General features: G+C 43.0%; 2 protein-coding genes across 9 annotated transcripts; one reads left to right on the top strand and one right to left on the bottom strand.

Annotated features, from left to right (window-relative positions):
- Positions 1 to 123: 123 nt before the first annotated feature.
- On the top strand, positions 124 to 1,958 carry LOC131534996 (serine/threonine-protein kinase pim-1-like; the record flags this gene model as incomplete). The annotated part of the gene is made up of 6 exons (XM_058768143.1): positions 124 to 322; positions 688 to 782; positions 887 to 937; positions 1,088 to 1,439; positions 1,537 to 1,713; positions 1,849 to 1,958. Coding segments are annotated over 6 exons (939 nt in total), but the record flags the coding sequence as incomplete, so codon positions are not given.
- LOC131534847 (von Willebrand factor A domain-containing protein 5A-like) lies at positions 1,759 to 13,328 on the bottom strand. 8 transcript variants are annotated; one of them, XM_058767927.1, is made up of 8 exons: positions 12,073 to 12,652; positions 11,870 to 11,958; positions 11,644 to 11,788; positions 7,901 to 7,972; positions 7,408 to 7,446; positions 5,545 to 5,675; positions 5,336 to 5,459; positions 1,759 to 2,622 (listed from the first exon to the last, which is right to left on the bottom strand). In XM_058767927.1, exons 4-8 carry the CDS (start codon positions 7,905 to 7,907, stop codon positions 2,618 to 2,620), a joined length of 306 nt encoding a protein of 101 aa, XP_058623910.1. In that variant the 5' UTR covers positions 7,908 to 7,972; positions 11,644 to 11,788; positions 11,870 to 11,958; positions 12,073 to 12,652; the 3' UTR covers positions 1,759 to 2,617. The 8 variants fall into 8 exon arrangements, with proteins under 8 accessions (XP_058623910.1, XP_058623907.1, XP_058623903.1 ...); XM_058767924.1 differs by lacking the exons at positions 1,759 to 2,622; positions 12,073 to 12,652 and adding exons at positions 3,666 to 3,934; positions 13,155 to 13,328; XM_058767920.1 differs by lacking the exon at positions 1,759 to 2,622 and adding an exon at positions 3,666 to 3,934 and having other exon boundaries at positions 12,073 to 12,125.
- Between the last annotated feature and the right edge of the window lie 4,957 nt (positions 13,329 to 18,285).

The raw sequence follows: 18,285 nt of genomic DNA, 5'->3' as shown, positions 1-18,285 counted from the left end.
ATCCCCGCGATGAGACCCCTGCTGGTGCTGGAGGAGGAGAGGAAGGAGGAGGAGGAGGAGGAGGAGGAGGAGAGGGAGGAGAAGGAGAGGAAGGAGGAGGAGAGGGAGGAGTAGGAAAGGAAGGGGGAGGAGGAGGAGGAGGAGGCGGCAGAGAGAGTGAAGGAGAAAAGAAAGAGCAAGAAGTGGTGGTGGAGGCTGCGCTCTTTCTTCAGAGCTGCCAAAAAACAGTCTCCAGAGAGCAGCTCAGGTCAGGGAGAGGAGGAGCAGCAGCAGGATGAGGGAGAGAAGAGGAAGGTGGCATGGGCAGGAAGAAGTAGTGATGGTACATGACACAACCATCTTATGAGAACACGTTTTTTTTTTAACTAGAGTTCTACTTTGACCATGTTAAAACTATCAGTACCCTCACACACAGTATCTAAAATTCACAACAGTGCATACAGGCATGATAAGATATTTATTCCATGACAGATTAAAAACATTACTGTTGAATGACTTTATGTACTAATATATGTTAAAACCATAAATATTCAATATAGTCTCAATTAATTAAAATAAAGTTATTAAAATTAATAATGTATGAAAATTGTTGTTGAAAAAGTTTGTTTCGTTTTTAGATTAAATACAGCATCTCGCATCACAAAGCACTGATCTCAGTTGAAATATTGTTATTTTATCTATTAATAGACTACATCTTCAGCCGTTACACTGTGGGCGATCAGCTGGGGAAAGGTGGATTTGGTGTGGTGTATGAAGGGACACGTCTGGAGGATAATCTTAAAGTAAGTAAAAGTATATAACACATTACCAAGCTAGCAAATCTTTTATCATCTAAACCCCTCTTCTTAGTGTATCTTAAATAATTTTTATTTTTTTTGTTCATCAGGTGGCTTTGAAATATGTCACAAAGACTGAGCACATGGAATGTATATTCATTGTAAGTACATTGCACTATAAAAACAATATAAAATGTCTCAAATTAATATTAATCACAAATTAAATCAATAAACTGGTTCAAGACTCAGCTAAATCCCTATTTGAGGGACCACCCTCATGTAATTATCATAAAAACTCAATTCTTCTAAAGCAGATCGCCCTCACCATCCTGGCGAACAAAGGTCACAGAGTGCCAGAAATCATCAGGCTGCTGGACTGGACGGACCACCCTGACCACTTTGTCATGGTCCTGGAATGTCCCTCTCCCTGTGAGAATCTGGTGGAGTTCATCAGGCGTCACCGTGGAAGCGTCGATGAAGAAACAACACGGCAGATCATGTGGCAGGCGGCTCACGCTTCACACATGTGCTGCCTCCGCAGAGTGTACAACCGTGATGTCAAACTGGAGAACCTTCTGATAAACAGGGAGACATCCGAAGTCAAGCTGATTGACTTCGGATGCGGGGACATTCTGGGAAATTCACCGTACAAGTCATACCATGGTATGTATGATATAATTCATTTCTTCCTAATAGATACAGAACAATCATGCTGCGTTAATGCAAAATTACACATCACACAAACTCTGCTCTCCTCCAGGCACAGCAGTGTACTCCCCTCCAGAGTACTACAGCAGGGGAGAGTACGATGGCTGGCCGACGACGGTCTGGTCACTAGGGATAGTGATGTTCACATTGTTGTGTGGACACTTCCCTAGTGACTATGACCTGTTCCTGCTGCAGCACAAGCAGTGGTCCAAACCCGGCCTCTCAAAAGGTGAGATCTTCATTACAAAAAAATGAATAATTCAGAATCATAAAAAACATCTTACAGCTTAGAATAACATGATCAAATAGAGCAGCTGTGAAGTGTAAGGTACTAAAATAATGTATTTCCCGTCTTCCTGCACAGAATGCTGTGACCTCCTCGGGGTTCTCCTCCATGTGAAGCCAATCCGGAGACTTGGTCTGGAGTAAATCATGTCCCACAACTGGTTTCAGTTAGTGAACCTAAGATCAGCTAAAAAGAATCAATAGCTCATGGGAAGGATCCAAAAGGTCAAACCTGTTCTTTTTCTGTTTTGTTTCAGGTTGTCTTATAGGACCACTCCAGTTGGCGTCTCTCATGCAGCTTTGCGTCTTGCGGGCTGCAGCGGGAGACGCTTCCATCCCTCCTCTCGCCTTTGCGTCTTGCGGGGCGAGTAAGCCTTGTGTAGCGTCTTGCGCCTTGGCTTGAGGAAGCAGTATTTGCGTCTGGCGGTACTGCTTCCGGAGGGATGTGTACATATTGTATATATGTACATACTTCTTTTGGTTGCCCTTTTTGTTTGTCCCATCATGGCCACTCCATTCCTGAGGATCCTGCCTCCGATGTCCAAATACCAGAGCTCTCAGTCTTCACTTACACAATGAAGAGTTCCCACTCTCTGTCATCAAACGAGCCAGAGCTACTAAAGAGATTCCTGCCACTGTCAGTTCAGAGGTTCTTGTCATGGTTGCCTAGAGCTCTCTATCAATACCATCCTGGTCATGGCTGGCCCAATGATTCACAGACCCAAGACCACTGCTGTGTCTGTCCAGACCCAAGGGCCCAAGGTTCAAATGCTAGAAATAGTCTGTCCTGCTGCCAGAGGTTCCCGTTATATCAGCCACAGAGGGTGCTGTCATTGGTGCCACAAGCTTTAATCTGAAATAAAGAACAAAATTTGAAATTAATGTTTTCATTTAGTGGTTTAGCAGATGCTCCAAAGCATTTCACAAATGGGGATTCGTGACAAAATATTTCTCATGCAAGTTCCAACAATACTCACAGAACCACAATGCCAAATTTCAGTCTGAGGTAAGTAGAAGCTAGAAGAGAAAATACAGCTAAGTAGAAAAGAGAAACTGTTTTAATAGAACTTATTTACAGAAAGTGCTCTCTGAGATGAAACCACTAGATGCTGCTCGCTCAAAGACCATCATGGAATAGAGAGAATACGGTATAAAATATTACAAAGTTCTATTCCCTTATATATTGAAAAGTAAAATATTCATCATTATTGACTTGTCCTGGTTATGTATCAACAGCAATAGCCGTTATAGTAGCTAATTTTAAAAGCTAGCATATTTTATCTAAATGAAATGTATGTTGAAATATAGGGACATCATGTGTGGAATTCAAACACTGTAAATCAATTATAGCTTCAGAAGAAGCTCTATGGACTATTTTATAGTGTGTTTGGCCTTTCATTGCATGAAAAAGTGGGAAGATTCTTCTTTTTTACTTTAATAACAGTCTCAGCATTGTGTTGCTGTTCTAATTTACATAAAGTTAAACTTTAACAAGTTTGTGTTTGAACGTAACCATTTTTAACACCCAAACAGGATTCTGCTGCTGTGTGAAAGTTGAGCACCAGTCCAACAGCTTCAGATAAACACTGACACACACACACACACACACACACACATTTGTGGTTTACGGGGCCTCTCCATAGGCGTAATGGTTTTATACTGTACAAACCATATTTTCTATTGCCCCACACCAACCCTAACCTTTACAGGAAACTACTGGCAATTTTTGTATTTCATAAAACACCGTTTAGAATGTTTTTTTAAGCCTTTTGTTTTACGGGGACTCAGGAAGTGTCCTCATAAACCATGTTTACGTTACCCGTGTCATTATACACATTTGTGTCCTCGTAAATCACATATACCAGTACACACACAAAAAACAACAACAACAACAACAATAGTCTATAATAAATCAGAAAAGGTTTTATTTAATCTGATTCAAATTCTTTCCATTTCAAAACATTACCATGGGAGTTTTAAAAATTCTGTATAATACTATGGTATTGATTTAAGCTAATAAAGAACACAATTTTATTAAAACCCTAACAGAAATGGTTAATGAAACACCAACAGTTCTTTGCGTCTTCAGATTCCCAGAGTCTCTTTGGTCACCTGACATCCAAGCAGGACATTCCCCGCACACACACACTGAGACAGATCGCCCACTGAAACACACACACACACTGAGACAGATCTCCCAATGAAACGCACGCACCCACACATTTTCTTCTTTTATTTGGATCCACAAGACAAGCAACAAAACGGAATCCAAACACCTTGGGAAGTCGGTTTGCAAGATGACAGGTTCACATGGCTAACATGCATTCACAAGTCCTTATATTTATAACAATCAACACTCAAGGATAGACAGAACATCTTCGTTTCCATATTTGCATACTCCCTATAATGGCTGAAACTGAACACACACACACACTGAGACAGATCTCCCAATGAAACGCACGCACCCACACATTTTCTTCTTTTATTTGGATCCACAAGACAAGCAACAAAACGGAATCCAAACACCTTGGGAAGTCGGTTTGCAAGATGACAGGTTCACATGGCTAACATGCATTCACAAGTCCTTATATTTATAACAATCAACACTCAAGGATAGACAGAACATCTTCGTTTCCATATTTGCATACTCCCTATAATGGCTGAAACTGAACACACACACACATTTGTGGTTTACGGGCCTCTCCATAGGCGTAATGGTTTTATACTGTACAAACCATATTTTCTATTGCCCCACACCAACCCTAACCTTTACAGGAAACTACTGGCAATTTTTGTATTTCATAAAACACCGTTTAGAATGTTTTTAAGCCTTTTGTTTTACGGGGACTCAGGAAGTGTCCTCATAAACCATGTTTACGTTACCCGTGTCATTATACACATTTGTGTCCTCGTAAATCACATATACCAGTACACACACAAAAACAACAACAACAACAAACAAGAAAAGGTTTTGTTTAATCTGATTCAAATTATTTTCCAATTCAAAACATTACTATGATAGTTTTAAAATATTGTGTATAATAATATGGTGTTGATTTCAGCTAATAAAGAACTCAATTTTATTGAAACCCTAACAGAAATGGTTAATGAAACACCAACAGTTCTTTGGTCTTCTGAAGGATCAGGATGTAGAAACACTGACATCTTCAGATTCCCAGAGTCTCTTTGGTCACCTGACATCCGAGCAGGACATTCCCCACACACACACACACACACACACTGAGACAGATCTCCCAATGAAACGCACGCACCCACACATTTTCTTCTTTTATTTGGATCCACAAGACAAGCAACAAAAACGGAATCCAAACACCTTGGGAAGTCGGTTTGCAAGATGACAGGTTCACATGGCTAACATGCATTCACAAGTCCTTATATTTATAACAATCAACACTCAAGGATAGACAGAACATCTTCGTTTCCATATTTGCATACTCCCTATAATGGCTGAAACTGAACACACACACACACACTCAAATCATCAAGCTCAAACGTCTCTTGATGAACGCTGACTGAATGAATGTGGTCTGGAATGGAGATCTCACCTTTCTGAGAGCCGATCCATGACGCTGCCTTCATGGCCACAAACTGCCACTCCACCTGCTGCTCTATTTTACAGCCGTATAACCAGATCAGAGCCAGGAGAGTGGCCCATACTGACCCATCCACCTGTGTACAGACCATCATCCACTGCATTTGTTACTGGACACTGCACACAATCATCGCTGTCTTATCATTTCATCACATCTCTCACCTGTGCTGGTTTCTGATTGGTCAGCTCATCCACCGTCTTCCCAAACACATCAGCCAGTGTGGCGTCCAGATCCCAACAGCCGGATGCCTTTTGGAGAGAAACCAGCAGCAATAACGGGTCCTTCTGGAGCTCTATTTATACATAGTAGGTAGTATAATGTGTACATTCAGTATGAAGTGAGCTACTGAGTTAGTATTCTATTCTAAACATAACCATTGTGCCAGTCTCATGCAACAAGTGTGTGTAGGTGTCCTGGTATTGATTATGTATACTATAAATTTTTTTGTCCCCATGAGGAAAACACATTATAAATCATATTAAACAATGTTTTTTGAACATATTAGGGTTATGTTTATAGTTTAGGGTTAGGGAATGCAATATAGAGTTGGTACGGTATAAAAATGATTTTCTACGGAAAGTGCACATAAAACATGGAAAACCAACATAAGTGGAAAAGACAAGAGAATCAAGAGAATTCATGCCTCTACAGCGAAACTTAAACACATTCCTAAAACCATCAATAAATTTCCTTTTCTTCCGGGTTTTCAGGTCCACGGGCCGACAGTGTGCAACGCGTTGCCTCTTCACTCTCGCCCACGACCCATCTTGCCAGCGGCCAAGAGAGTGCGGTTCGGGGACGCAGTGCCTCCCCACGCACCTTTAGCCAGTCCCCCCTGGGACCCAGGGAGTTCTGCGAGGATGCCTCAGAACGCACAGCCTTCTGTACCATCCAGCTCTACTGCCCTTCACTGCACCACCGCGGGTACGTCGATCGTGCCGTTGGAGCAACTTGCACGGCATCTGGAGGCGTGGCTCGCGCTGTCCAGCCCGTCTCGTTGGCTCACGTGCACGATTAGACTCGGCTACGCGATTCAGTTCGCCAGGCGACCTCCCAAGTTCAGCGGCGTTCTCGAGACTTCGGTGGCAGCTCGGAACGCTCCTGTCTTGCACGATGAGATTGCTGTCCTCCTGGCAAAGGATGCAATCGAGCCAGTCCCTCCAGATGAGGTGAGATGAGGCAAGGGTTTTACAGCCCTTACTTCATCGTACCCAAGAAAGGCGGTGGTCTTTGACCAATCCTGGACCTGTGAGTCTTGAACCGGGCCCTGCACAGGCTTCCGTTCAAGATGCTGACGCACAGGTGCATAATCAAATGCATCCAGCCCCAGGATTGGTTTGCAGCGATCGACCTGAAGGACACTTACTGTCATGTTTCAAACCTTCCACGACACAGACCGTTCCTACGGTTTGCGTTCGAGGGTCGGGCATGGCAGTACAGGGTCCTCCCCTTCGGGCTGTCCCTGTCCCCCCGTGTCTTCGCAAAGGTCATGGAGGGCGCCCTTGCCCCGCTACGGGAAGCGGGCATCAGGATCCTCAACTAACAGTTGTGATCACAGGGACCCAGTGCTTCAGCACTCAGCCAGTTGGGGCTTCAGGTCAACTGGGAAAAGAGTAAGCTCTCCCTTGAGTAAGGCTCAAAGAGTGAGTCTAGTTGTCTTTCACTGCATTGTCAAATGAACTACTAGACAGTGACTACACTGATTTAAATAGCACAGTTATTTTTAAGCTGTGTTTGATTCACTAAAATGAACTGAACTTGTGTTTTTGGTTATTGTGTTTTCAGTATTTTACACCATGCGTGTTTCTGCGTGTTTCAGCTTTTTTGTGTCAAGTTAAATGCAGTTCAGCTTTGGAAAATGTTGGAAAAGAGCACTTCCTGTGTGAACAACCCCTTACTCATTATGACTAGCTGTGTGGTTTAGTACATCAATAATTAAATGTTCCAGCAAATATGCCATGAAAAAAAACAAATCATTGCATTAAATCATACTTCACAAAACTATTACAATGAGGTGCTTTTACCTGGCAGTAACAGGCTACATCTATCGACCGACTGAGCTACTGGCAGAGAAACCAAAAGTCAGAACAGATTCAGATCTGGAGAAACATCCTTGGACAGACACATCAGTGTTTCCCCTACCATTATTATAAACCTAGGGGAAACACTGCACATCCAACAGAACTAACAAACAAACAACAAGAAAAGCTTTGGAACAGACTCATGTGTGTTTTTTGTGTAGAAAATAATAATTTCTTAATGAGATCAAAACAACACCTCAAATGTATTACACTGTGTGAAGTAGTATATTTTTGAAGAATCATAGGTCTACAGTGTGTGGTGAGTAAGTGGACTAGAATTCAGTTCCAAACACAACCGTTGTATCAATCTCATCTCATGTTTGGCAGTTAGTGAGGTCCAGGATTCCCTAGTTTTGGGAGGACCAAATGTCTTCATCAACAATCATTTCTTCACAAACACTGCATAATTCAGAATTTTACATTGAGGTGCACTTACCCCACATTGACCTAGACTTCAGTGTAGAGCCCTCTGGTGGAGCAGAAACCAAAAGTCAGTACAGATTCAAATCTGGAGAAACAGCCAAGAACAGACATAACCAACAGAACTAACAAACAAGCAAAACTCTGGAATAGGGATGAATTAATGTGTATATTTTTGGTCCAAAACTATTTTACTATAATCTTAAAGGCCAAGAGCCTTTATTTGTCAATAAACACATTAAAAGAGGTACAAGAGCTGTTTTTAGCACCCAGTCATTTCTAGTGAATGTAACTGAACTGATGTTATGTATATTGTGACAGCTGTCTCAGCAAAACCCACAAACACATTCTTGCAGGCACAAGAAGCGCACACAGATTGAAAAGAAATATTAACTTACTAAAAGAAACATTTATTATTAAATCTTAATGAGATCAAATCAACACCTAACCCCTCCATCAGGGAAGATGAACACTGAAGAAAGAACAATAATTTATATCAGAATGGGCAGATTATATTCATATGGAACAGGAAAAATGAGCGCATCCGCAAAAGTATTTTACAACGACACCGAGAGCATGGAGGACTGTCTTTACCCAACATTCAGTATTACTACTGGGTAGCTAATATCCGTGCAATTTTATATTGGATTAATTCATCAAATAATAGTGGCCCCAATTGACCTATCGGTAAGCCCCGCAACTGCAGTGTGAAAACCTTGTCCCACGATGTTTTTGCACAATTTTGGACACAGAAGGCCACCAAATGGGAATTAATTATTCCATGGAGGGATTTATAAAATATTTAAAAATAAATACGGTGGGTAACTCGAAGCGAGGGTTTACAGATTACAATGTAAGCGGGAGAAGTCTCATATTACAGTCGGTCATCACGACCGCGGATGACAACATGCAGGATCAACACTGTTCATGTATCGCAGGCTACGATTAAATTAATGCACATTTAACCAGTTTAATATGGAGAGGCACTGAAATGTAGACCTACATTTGTGTGTTTTTGACCTACACTGTACAAGACGCGAGAACAGTCTGCTATTTAGGTTTGTACATTAGCATGGACTCACTAACTTTAACGTTAGCTAGTTTTAGCCAGAGATACCTTGCTAAAGCACAAGATAACATTAACGTTCTGCTTGAGCAGATGAAAACTGTAACTTAATGAGTGTATGACAACCAGAAAATGAAAGTTTTTTTTGTCTTCATTTGTATTGGGGTGAATACTTAGGGACATTTTGCTCTGTTTTGTTTGGATTCAGGAAATGTAATAAAATAAATTATATTGCCCATCCTCTCAGGATACCTGGAATCAGTGTTACAAGTACCCCAGACACATAGTTTTTCCATTTTTGAAGCATAAACCCCATAAAACCAGTGGGAGCTTCGGATCTTCGAATGTTTCTCTGTGGTGCTGAAACCTGAAGATATCAGAGTTCTGCTCCCCGTGCAACTGATACTCAACTGCCATTGGCTAGTCTGCGTTCGAGGGGAGGGGCTTACCGATAGGTCAATTGGCTGTCTTTAGAAAATATGTCATGTCGACCAGCCTCTCCTCACGCCTAGCCTGACTATGTCAGACTTCGTACTTCTGCTCAATTTCATTTCGCTTCTGTACTCAGTCTGATATAGCAGACCATCTCCCAGTTTATCTCCGGCTCCGCAGCAGCCGGGCCAATCAACGAACAGAGGGCGGGCTGAGAGCCGTGACGTAGACGCTAAGCGCCAAATTTAAGATTGTAGTTTAGGTGAGGGAAATCTAAAACAACAGCGGGCATGGAGACACGGGATGCTATTCGCTCTGTTGTGGAGAATATTCCCGGCATTTGCCAACTGAAGCCCGAACAAGAAGAGTGTTTGGTTCACATTTTCAATGGCGGTGATGTTGTGGCCCTACTCCCGACAGGTTTTGGGAAAAGTTTAATTTATTAACCGTTAACGATCATCAGCGAGAAAGTGGAGAGGCCAAAGTCCGGCAAGGCGATAATTGTTGATGCATAGATTTACTTCACATAATCTGCAAAAGTCGTTCACAGCCATCTTCTCTCCGGTATTTTGCTCGATGGTTTTGTTTTCGCCGCATACCTGTGTTTACAGCGGAAGTTCGAGGCGGCTGAGCCGGCGAATAACATACGTCATAACCAACCGTTATGTGATTGGCTTACGGGTACACCAATGATTTTAAACTTCAGACAAGCGCCCGCCCACGAGAAAGTAAACACTTGTCAATTATGCCCTTCCAGACTCTGTCTACGAAGCAAAGCGAAGTGACTTCAAATGCAGTTGTTAAACACTCATTCAAAATATGGGCACAATTTAGAAGAAGTATTGCACTCTAGGAATTATCAGTCTACGCTCCCATAGCAAGAAATCACACGTTAACCCCTTCTATTATGGATGAAACCTTCGATATTTGGTCTGTGAAAGGTCTTTGGACACTAAAAGATATGTTTATTGATGGAGACTTTGCATCATTCAGTCAAATGAAAATGAAGTTTCTAATTCCTGACTCACACTTTTTTAGATATCTTCAGCTTCGTGTCTTCCTCATTGAGCTACTATCCCTCCTTGACTCCCTGTTCCCTTCTTGAGTCTGTTATGGACCCGAGTCCATATTCCAAAGGAGCCATTGGTAAAATTTATTCTGTAAACAATTCTCATAACCTGGAACCCCTAGCTCAATTAAAAAGAAAATGGGAGGTGGAATTAGATATAGAACTCTCGGAAGACATATGGCAGTCTGTCTTAAATAATATTTATTCATCTTCAATTTGTCTAAAACAGAGTAATTCAATTTAAAATTGTTCACCGACTGCATTGGTCCAAAGTGAAATTAGCCAAATTCAAACCAAATTTAGACCCTAACTGTGATAGGTGTGAAATTGAGCCAGCTATGCTATCTCACATGTTTTGGCTTTGTTCAAAATTAAAAGACTTCTTCTAAAAGACTTGGTATTTAAATTTCTCTCTGATACATTAAAGACACATATAGAGCCCGAGACTATCATTTCAAAATCTGGTATCATACCACAATCCTTATGTATTAATCAGTAAGAAAAATCTGATCACTTTTACTATGCTTTTAGCCCGGAAGTTAATACTGCTCAAAGGGAAAGAAAAATCCCCTCCAACCTTCAAGCAATGGCTTTAGGACCTACTACATTATATGGCTTTAGAAAAAATATGGCACACTATAAGAGGCTGTACCGACATGCTTTAGATCAGATAAAGAAGATGGACCCCTCAGGTATCTCAGAGGAGTAGTAAATTATTATTTTTTTTCATATTAGAAAGCTTAAATGTATAATCGTGCAACAGGGGGAATTATTGCGGGTAGGGATGTTATCTAAAAAATTAAAAAGATGTCTAACTCTGTCTCATGTTTGACAAAATATTCAATAAAAATACTTTGAAACAAAAAAAAAGAATGAGCCGACTATAGTTTACAGGTTGCCAGACTTCAAGCCAAACCACTTGATCAAAGCTTTAAATATTCTGTTTTTAGATATTTTCAAGAATTTACCCAGACTCATACATTGGCTTCTATAGACCCTGCTCTCAGCCTTTAAAATTTACATTACTCTACCACTAAGTATTTTTCTCTAAAATTTTTGTTTTTCCTTTGTGTATCCCTAATGTGTATGTGTGTTCAAAGGAGTTTTGAAGTTTGACTCACTTCCTGTAAAGAAAAGCTGTGTATGTCATTAATTACAGTAAATAATTCAGATGTATGTTGAGGTGTTGTACCTGTCTGGGGTGATTGAGGTAACAGCGTTGACTGTAGATGTGTTTTAGAGGCTGTAATATCTCTGTGCCGCCCATGTCTGCTCGCATTTCCTTCACTCTCTTCAGAGCCTGATCCATTGTGTCCTGATTGTACTCAACACTCTGACTGCAAAGAAAAACAAAACATCTGATCTCCTCTGACACATTTCAAAACTGAATATCTATGACTGAAGATCTAGATACTAACGAGGAGGAGGACTCAAAATTAGAGCCAAATCCATAGATATTGAAGTAGCATCCCATGGGCAGACTCTTCAACAATAATAGCAGAGTGTCCTACAGAGAGACATGGACAGATACTCAAGTGTGTCTCATCTGAATATACAATTGCATATAGCCTACTTGCCACACTGACTTGATAAATATAGTATCTATAGAAAGCTTTAATACGGGCAATGGCTGGCTACGCCGCTTCGGGAGCCTTGTGAGCGGGCACCGCCGCCTCGGGAGGATCGGGAGTGGACACCGCCGCCTCGGGAGGATCAGGAGCGGACACCGCCGCCTTGAGGAAATTGTGAGCGGGCACCGTCGCCTCAAGAGGAAAGCGAGCGGGAGCCGCCGCTTCGGGAGCTTTCTGAGTGGGCGCCGCCTCGGGAGGATCGTGAAAGGGCACCGTCACCTTGGAAAGGCCTGAGATGAGCCCCGCCCCCTCGGAGAAAAACTCAGCGGACACCACCGCTTCGGGAGCTTTGTGAGTGGGAACCGCCGCTCCCCTCACCGACATCAGCAGAGGATCCTCCACGCTGCGTCTCAGCCCGGGGCGCCCAAAGAAAGACCCTGAGATTCTGGAAGCGGCTGGCACGGTCCGAGGAGGTTCTGGAGCAACAGCCCAGACTGGGAGGGGGGCACCCTCCCGCAGCTCCTTGGGGCTTGGTTCCTCTGTCGACCAGGAGCTGGGTACAAGAAAATTCCCATTGCCGCTGAGTCTTCAAGTGGCTCGTTTGTACTGTCACGGAACGGGAGAGACGTTTGTGTCCGTCAGCTCGTTGTCTGTGTCCTCTCTGCTCTGCGATGTTTTTCACTCCATAAGAAAATAAACGAGTGGTGCTGGAAATGGACAAGACGAAGCGCAATGTGGAACACCAGACACGTCGCATCCTTGAGTTCGAGGCTAAAATAAACGCTTATTTCAGTATGATTAAACAAAGAAAAGGAAATAGTAGCATATTAATTATTGGGGTGGCACCTAGGGTGGCCCTGGACACCCCTCTGGCTCCAACACTGATCAAGAGATGTTTGAGCAAATAGCTTCAGTTCTTTGATACACACGGAGTGTGTGTGTGTGTGTGTGTGTGTGTGTTTGTGCGTTTCAGTGGCAATCTGTCTCAGTGTGTGTGTGAGGGGAATGTCCTGCTCGGCTGTCAGGTGACCAAAGAGACTCTGGGAATCTGAAGAAGTCAGTGTTTTGTTAAATGGTGATGTGTAGTATAAATATGTAAATAAATGTTCTGTGGGTTTGTATCTGGACTCACGGTTTCTCTGTCCTGCACCTCTGCCACAATCTCCTGCTCTCCGATCTTGGCACTGAAGTGGCAGACAGCAGCATCAGCAGGCAGAGTGAGGACGAACAAGGCCTCCAGGGGGCGCGCTTCCTCATTCACATACTGCAGAGTGGAGGAGACTGTGGCTACATGATCCTGAACCAGAACCTCCACTGAGATGCTCTTCAGAGGCACTGAGTCACACAAACCAACACAACAACACCACAAATACAGACGAAAACATCACAAATATATCTCATACAACTTTTTATTAGACACTCTCTACACTCTCTACAACGTATATATATAGGCTATAATTAAAGTTTTGTAAAGGAGAACAGGACATGTGACAACTTGCTTCATGTGACATTTATGAAAAATACACTTCCAAATAGGAAGAACATCCTTTCGTTTAAAATCCACCTTAATTACAGTAACACTGAAATAATTCGCGACCAACTTGTCTATGTGTTAACATCTCGGGTCTACACATATGGAAAAATAATAAACATTTAGGAAACAATAAAGTAAACAAATAAACTCATAACTTGCCGGGTAACGCTAGGGCCTACATTTTCCTCAGAGAGAAGACCGCGCTCCGTTGAAGGAAATGACTAGAAGACCTACTTCAAAAGTGAAAATAAGAAAAACTGCTGCCTTTGAATCTGTCTCAAATATTCAAAGAAAGACTAATTTAATGAGCAAATCAATGTTTGAGAGAGACAGAGACGACTTCTGTCGTTAAACTCCGCCGCAGCATCAGAAACCGTTAACTCTGCGTTGTTCTGACGCGTCAAGCGATTTAAATTAAGGCTCATGAATATTAAGTTCGTGTAAGAGCGAGTAATGCTAAGATTTTTAAACCAAACTAATTTTCTATGCAGCTTCTAAGTATATAGCAGATTCTTCCATTAAAGATAATAATTTACGTTAAAAATGTTTTATTGTATTGTTAATTACTTTTTCCTAATTTAATATCTTTTGCGCGTGAAATGAAGGTTAGATTCCAACAGACTGCAATCAAATCTGAACATTAGACACCCTCTACTGGAGAAACTAACAACATCACAAATACACTGACAGCTAAACAAAGACATGAAGACATATGAGATTTTGCGTTTTCATACAGATGCCAAACAGTATTTCGATACTTAAACAATATAGGAATATCACTGCATTAAGTTACCAAACTAAAAGTCATTGGCATTCATTAGTCTTCTATACCAAATATAGACAAAAATATTAACAACCACTAGCCTGCTATCAACAATGAAATCGCACAGCAACAATTTTCTTTTGTTTAACATATTAGCACAATGTATTGCAAATTTGCCTTTATTTTAAAATTGTAATCTTATTTTAAAATCTACCAGAATATATTAGATTTAGATTTAGTCATTTTGCAGACGCTTTTATCCAAAGCGACTTACAATTGGGGAATACATAAAGCGATTCATCTTGAAGAGGCAATCAGACAGACGAAGTGCTTGCAACACCAAGTCTCAGGCATTGTTCAAATAAATACAAACTACCAAAGGAAGGAATAAGTAAAGAGAATTTTTTTAAATTTTTTTTATTTATTTATTTTTTTTAAGTTTAGGATGAAGTCAAGTGCTGTCGAAAGAGATGAGTTTTCAGTTGTTGCTTGAAGATTGACAGGGATCCAGCATTCCGGATAGGGGTGGGAAGATCGTTCCACCAGCCAGGAATGGTGAACGAGAATGTTCTGGAGAGTGATTTTGAGCCTCTCTGTGATGGTACCACGAGGCGTCGCTCACTAGCAGATCTCAGATTTCTGGAGGGGATGTAGTTTGTTAATAGAGAGTGCAAGTAAACGGGTGCTGAGCCAGTGGTTGTTCTATATGCAAGCATCAGTGTCTTGAACTTGATGCGAGCCGCGACTGGTAGTCAGTGCAGGGAGATAAAGAGAGGTGTAACATGGGCTCTTTTGGGCTCGTTGAAGACCAGTCGTGCCGCTGCATTCTGAATCATTTGTAGAGGTTTGACTGTGTTAGACGGAAGTCCAGCCAGAAGAGCATTGCAATAGTCCAGCCTAGAAATGACAAGGGCCTGGACAAGCAGTTGTGCAGCATGCTCTGTCAGAAAGGGCCTGATCTTTCTGATGTTATATAGTGCAAACCTGCAAGATCGAGCAGTCTTTGCAATGTGGTCTTTGAAGGTCAGCTGATCATCAAAGATTACACCAAGATTTCTGACCGAAGTTGATGGGGTTATTGTTGATGAACCTAACTGGTTCGTGAAGTCATGCTGTAGAGTCGGAGTGGCAGGGAGGACAAGAAGCTCAGTCTTTGCCAGGTTGAGCTGCAGGTGATGTTCTTTCACCCATGCCGAGATGTCCGCCAGGCAACCTGAGATCCTTGCAGCTACCGTTGGATCATCTGGTTGAAAAGAGAGGTAGAGCTGTGTGTCATCAGCGTAGCAATGGTATGAGAATCCATGTGTCTGTATGATGGGACCCAGTGATGTAGTGTATGTGGAGAAGAGGAGGGGTCCAAGAACTGATCCCTGAGGAACCCCAGTGACCAGTGTATGTGCTTTGGATACCTCCCCTCCCCAGGCCACCCTGAAAGACCTACCAGTGAGATAGGATTCAAACCAGCGAAGTGGAATGCCAGTGATGCCCAGTGATGAGAGGGTGGAGAGGAGTATCTGATGATTGACAGTGTCAAAAGCGGCAGATAGATCCAGCAGAATGAGGACTGATGATTTGGAATGGGCTTTTGCAATTCGCAGGGCTTCAGTGACCGAGAGAAACGCAGTCTCAGTTGAATGGCCCCTCCTGAAACCTGACTGTTTAGCGTCCAGTTTGTCGTTCTGTGAAAGAAACAGTGAGACTTGGTTGAAGACAACTCGTTCAAGTGTTTTCGCTATGAACAGGAAGGAGAGAGACAGGTCTGTAGTTTTCTATAAGAGAAGTGTTTAATGTAGGTTTTTTGAGCAGTGGGGTTACCCAAGCCTGTTTGAACGCAATGGGGAAGTTGCCTGTGAGGAGGGATGTGTTGATGATGTGTGTGAGTGCAGGTAAGAGTGTGGGTGAGATTGCTTGGAGAAGGTGTGAGGGGATTGGGTCAAGAGGACATGTTGTAGGATGGTTGGAGAGGAGAAGCTTGGATACTTCAGCTTCAGTGAGGGGACAGAAAGAGAAGATGGGAGTTTTAGCAGTGGATGTGGTAGGGTGAGGGTCCTGTGTGCGTGGAGGTGAAAACTGACCACTGATTGATCTAGTTTTGTCTGTAAAGAAAGTGGCAAAGTCATCAGCTGTAATAGAGGTGGTGGGAGGTGGTGGAGGGGGACAGAGGAGAGAATTAAATGTTCTGAAGAGATTACGCATGTCTGGAGCGCTGTCGATCTTGTTGCGGAAATGTGAGGATTTGGCAGTGTGGACTTTAGCAGAGAAGGATGTGAGCATAGACTGGTACCTACTGAGGTCCGACAGATCGTTTGATTTGCGCCATTTTCTCTCTGCCGCTCTGAGTGTAGTCCGATGTTCACAAAGAACCTTGGATAACCAGGGGTTGGAAGGAGCAGCAGCCCGTGCTGGCCTAGAGGAGAGAGGACAAATGTCGTCTAGACAAGAGGTTAAGGTAGAGCATAAAGTCTCAGTAGCTGCGTTTACATCCAGAGCTGAGAAATGGGTGGGTGAAGGAAGAGAGGAGGATACTACAGAGGAGAGATGGGAAGGAGAAAGGGAGCGCAGGTTTCGTATAAAAGTAACTGGTAGGGGGGTTGGTGGCACAGGAGAAGCAAAGTGTAATGTAAATGTAATGAAGAAATGGTCCGAAGTATGTAGTGGTTGTACCAGAATGTTATCTGCAGTACAATTGCGTGTGTAAATTAAGTCAAGTTGGTTGCCTGATTTGTGTGTGCTAGTAGTGGTAAGGCGTTTGAGATCAAATGAAGCTAGGAGTGAATGGAAGTCTGTAGCATAAGGCTTGTCTAGGTGAATGTTGAAATCACCAAAGACTAAGAGTGGAGTGCCATCCTCCACGAAAGAGGACAGCAGCCCGTCCAGCTCCTCTAGGAAGGTGGCTAGAATTTGGCTAGGGGGACGGTAAATGACCACAATCTGGAGTTTTATCGGAGCTGATACAGTAATGGCATGAGATTCAAATGAGTTGTAATTGCATAGGGAAGAGCGGGTTGAGTATTTCCAATTGTTAGAAATGAGCAGACCAGTGCCTCCACCCCGGCCAACTAGACGCGGGGTATGAGAGAAAGAGAGATTAGTAGAGAGAGCAGCATATATATTTTTAAGCATTAATAATAGGCTACACATTTGTTTAAAATCCTATAGGCTTATACATACATTATGAATTCATTTGAATAAAAAAAAAAATACATTTTTAATGTATTTATTTTCAATCATGTTTTATTGATGGGGCTGAACGGGAATCATTAAGAAAGTTCTGAGACGCTCAAAGCCTTATGACGCCATACAGAGCGCGTTCGAATAGAACTCTCGGAGTATATAAAGCGCGGGACATTCTTACATTCTTTGTGGGTTTGTTGTAGTGGTCAGTGAGTTTTCACAGCGATGGGACAGCAAGGTACTAAAGTGAGTCCGATGACGGTTGGCGAGGTGTACGATCAACATCTTAGTACACCCCCAAAACCCAGCACCAACACGGCGGTTCAACACCCTCATCCCCGCGATGAGACCCCTGCTGGTGCTGGAGGAGGAGAGGAAGGAGGAGGAGGAGGAGGAGGAGGAGAGGAAGGAGGAGGAGGAGAGGAAGGAGGAGGAGGAGGAGAAGGAGGAGGAGAGGGAGGAGGAGGAGGAGAGGGAGGAGGAGGAGGAGGAGGAAGGAGTAGGAGGAGGAGGAGGAGACGGAGAGGGAGGAGTAGGAGAGGAAGGAGGAGGAGAGGGAGGAGTAGGAGAGGGAGGAGGAGGAGGAGGAGGAAGGAGTAGGAGGAGGAGGAAGGAGTAGGAGGAGGAGGAGGAGGAGACGGAGAGGGAGGAGTAGGAGAGGAAGGAGGAGGAGAGGGAGGAGTAGCAGAGGAAGGAGGAGGAGAGGAAGGAGGAGGAGGGGAAGGAGGAGGAAAGGGAGGAGGAGGAGAGGAGGAGGAGGAGGAGGAGGAGGAGGAGGAGGAGAAGGAGAGT

This window comes from Onychostoma macrolepis, chromosome 25, assembly GCF_012432095.1.
Source record: "Onychostoma macrolepis isolate SWU-2019 chromosome 25, ASM1243209v1, whole genome shotgun sequence".
NCBI lineage: Eukaryota > Metazoa > Chordata > Actinopteri > Cypriniformes > Cyprinidae > Onychostoma > Onychostoma macrolepis.
This window is presented reverse-complemented; position numbering and strand designations above follow the sequence as displayed.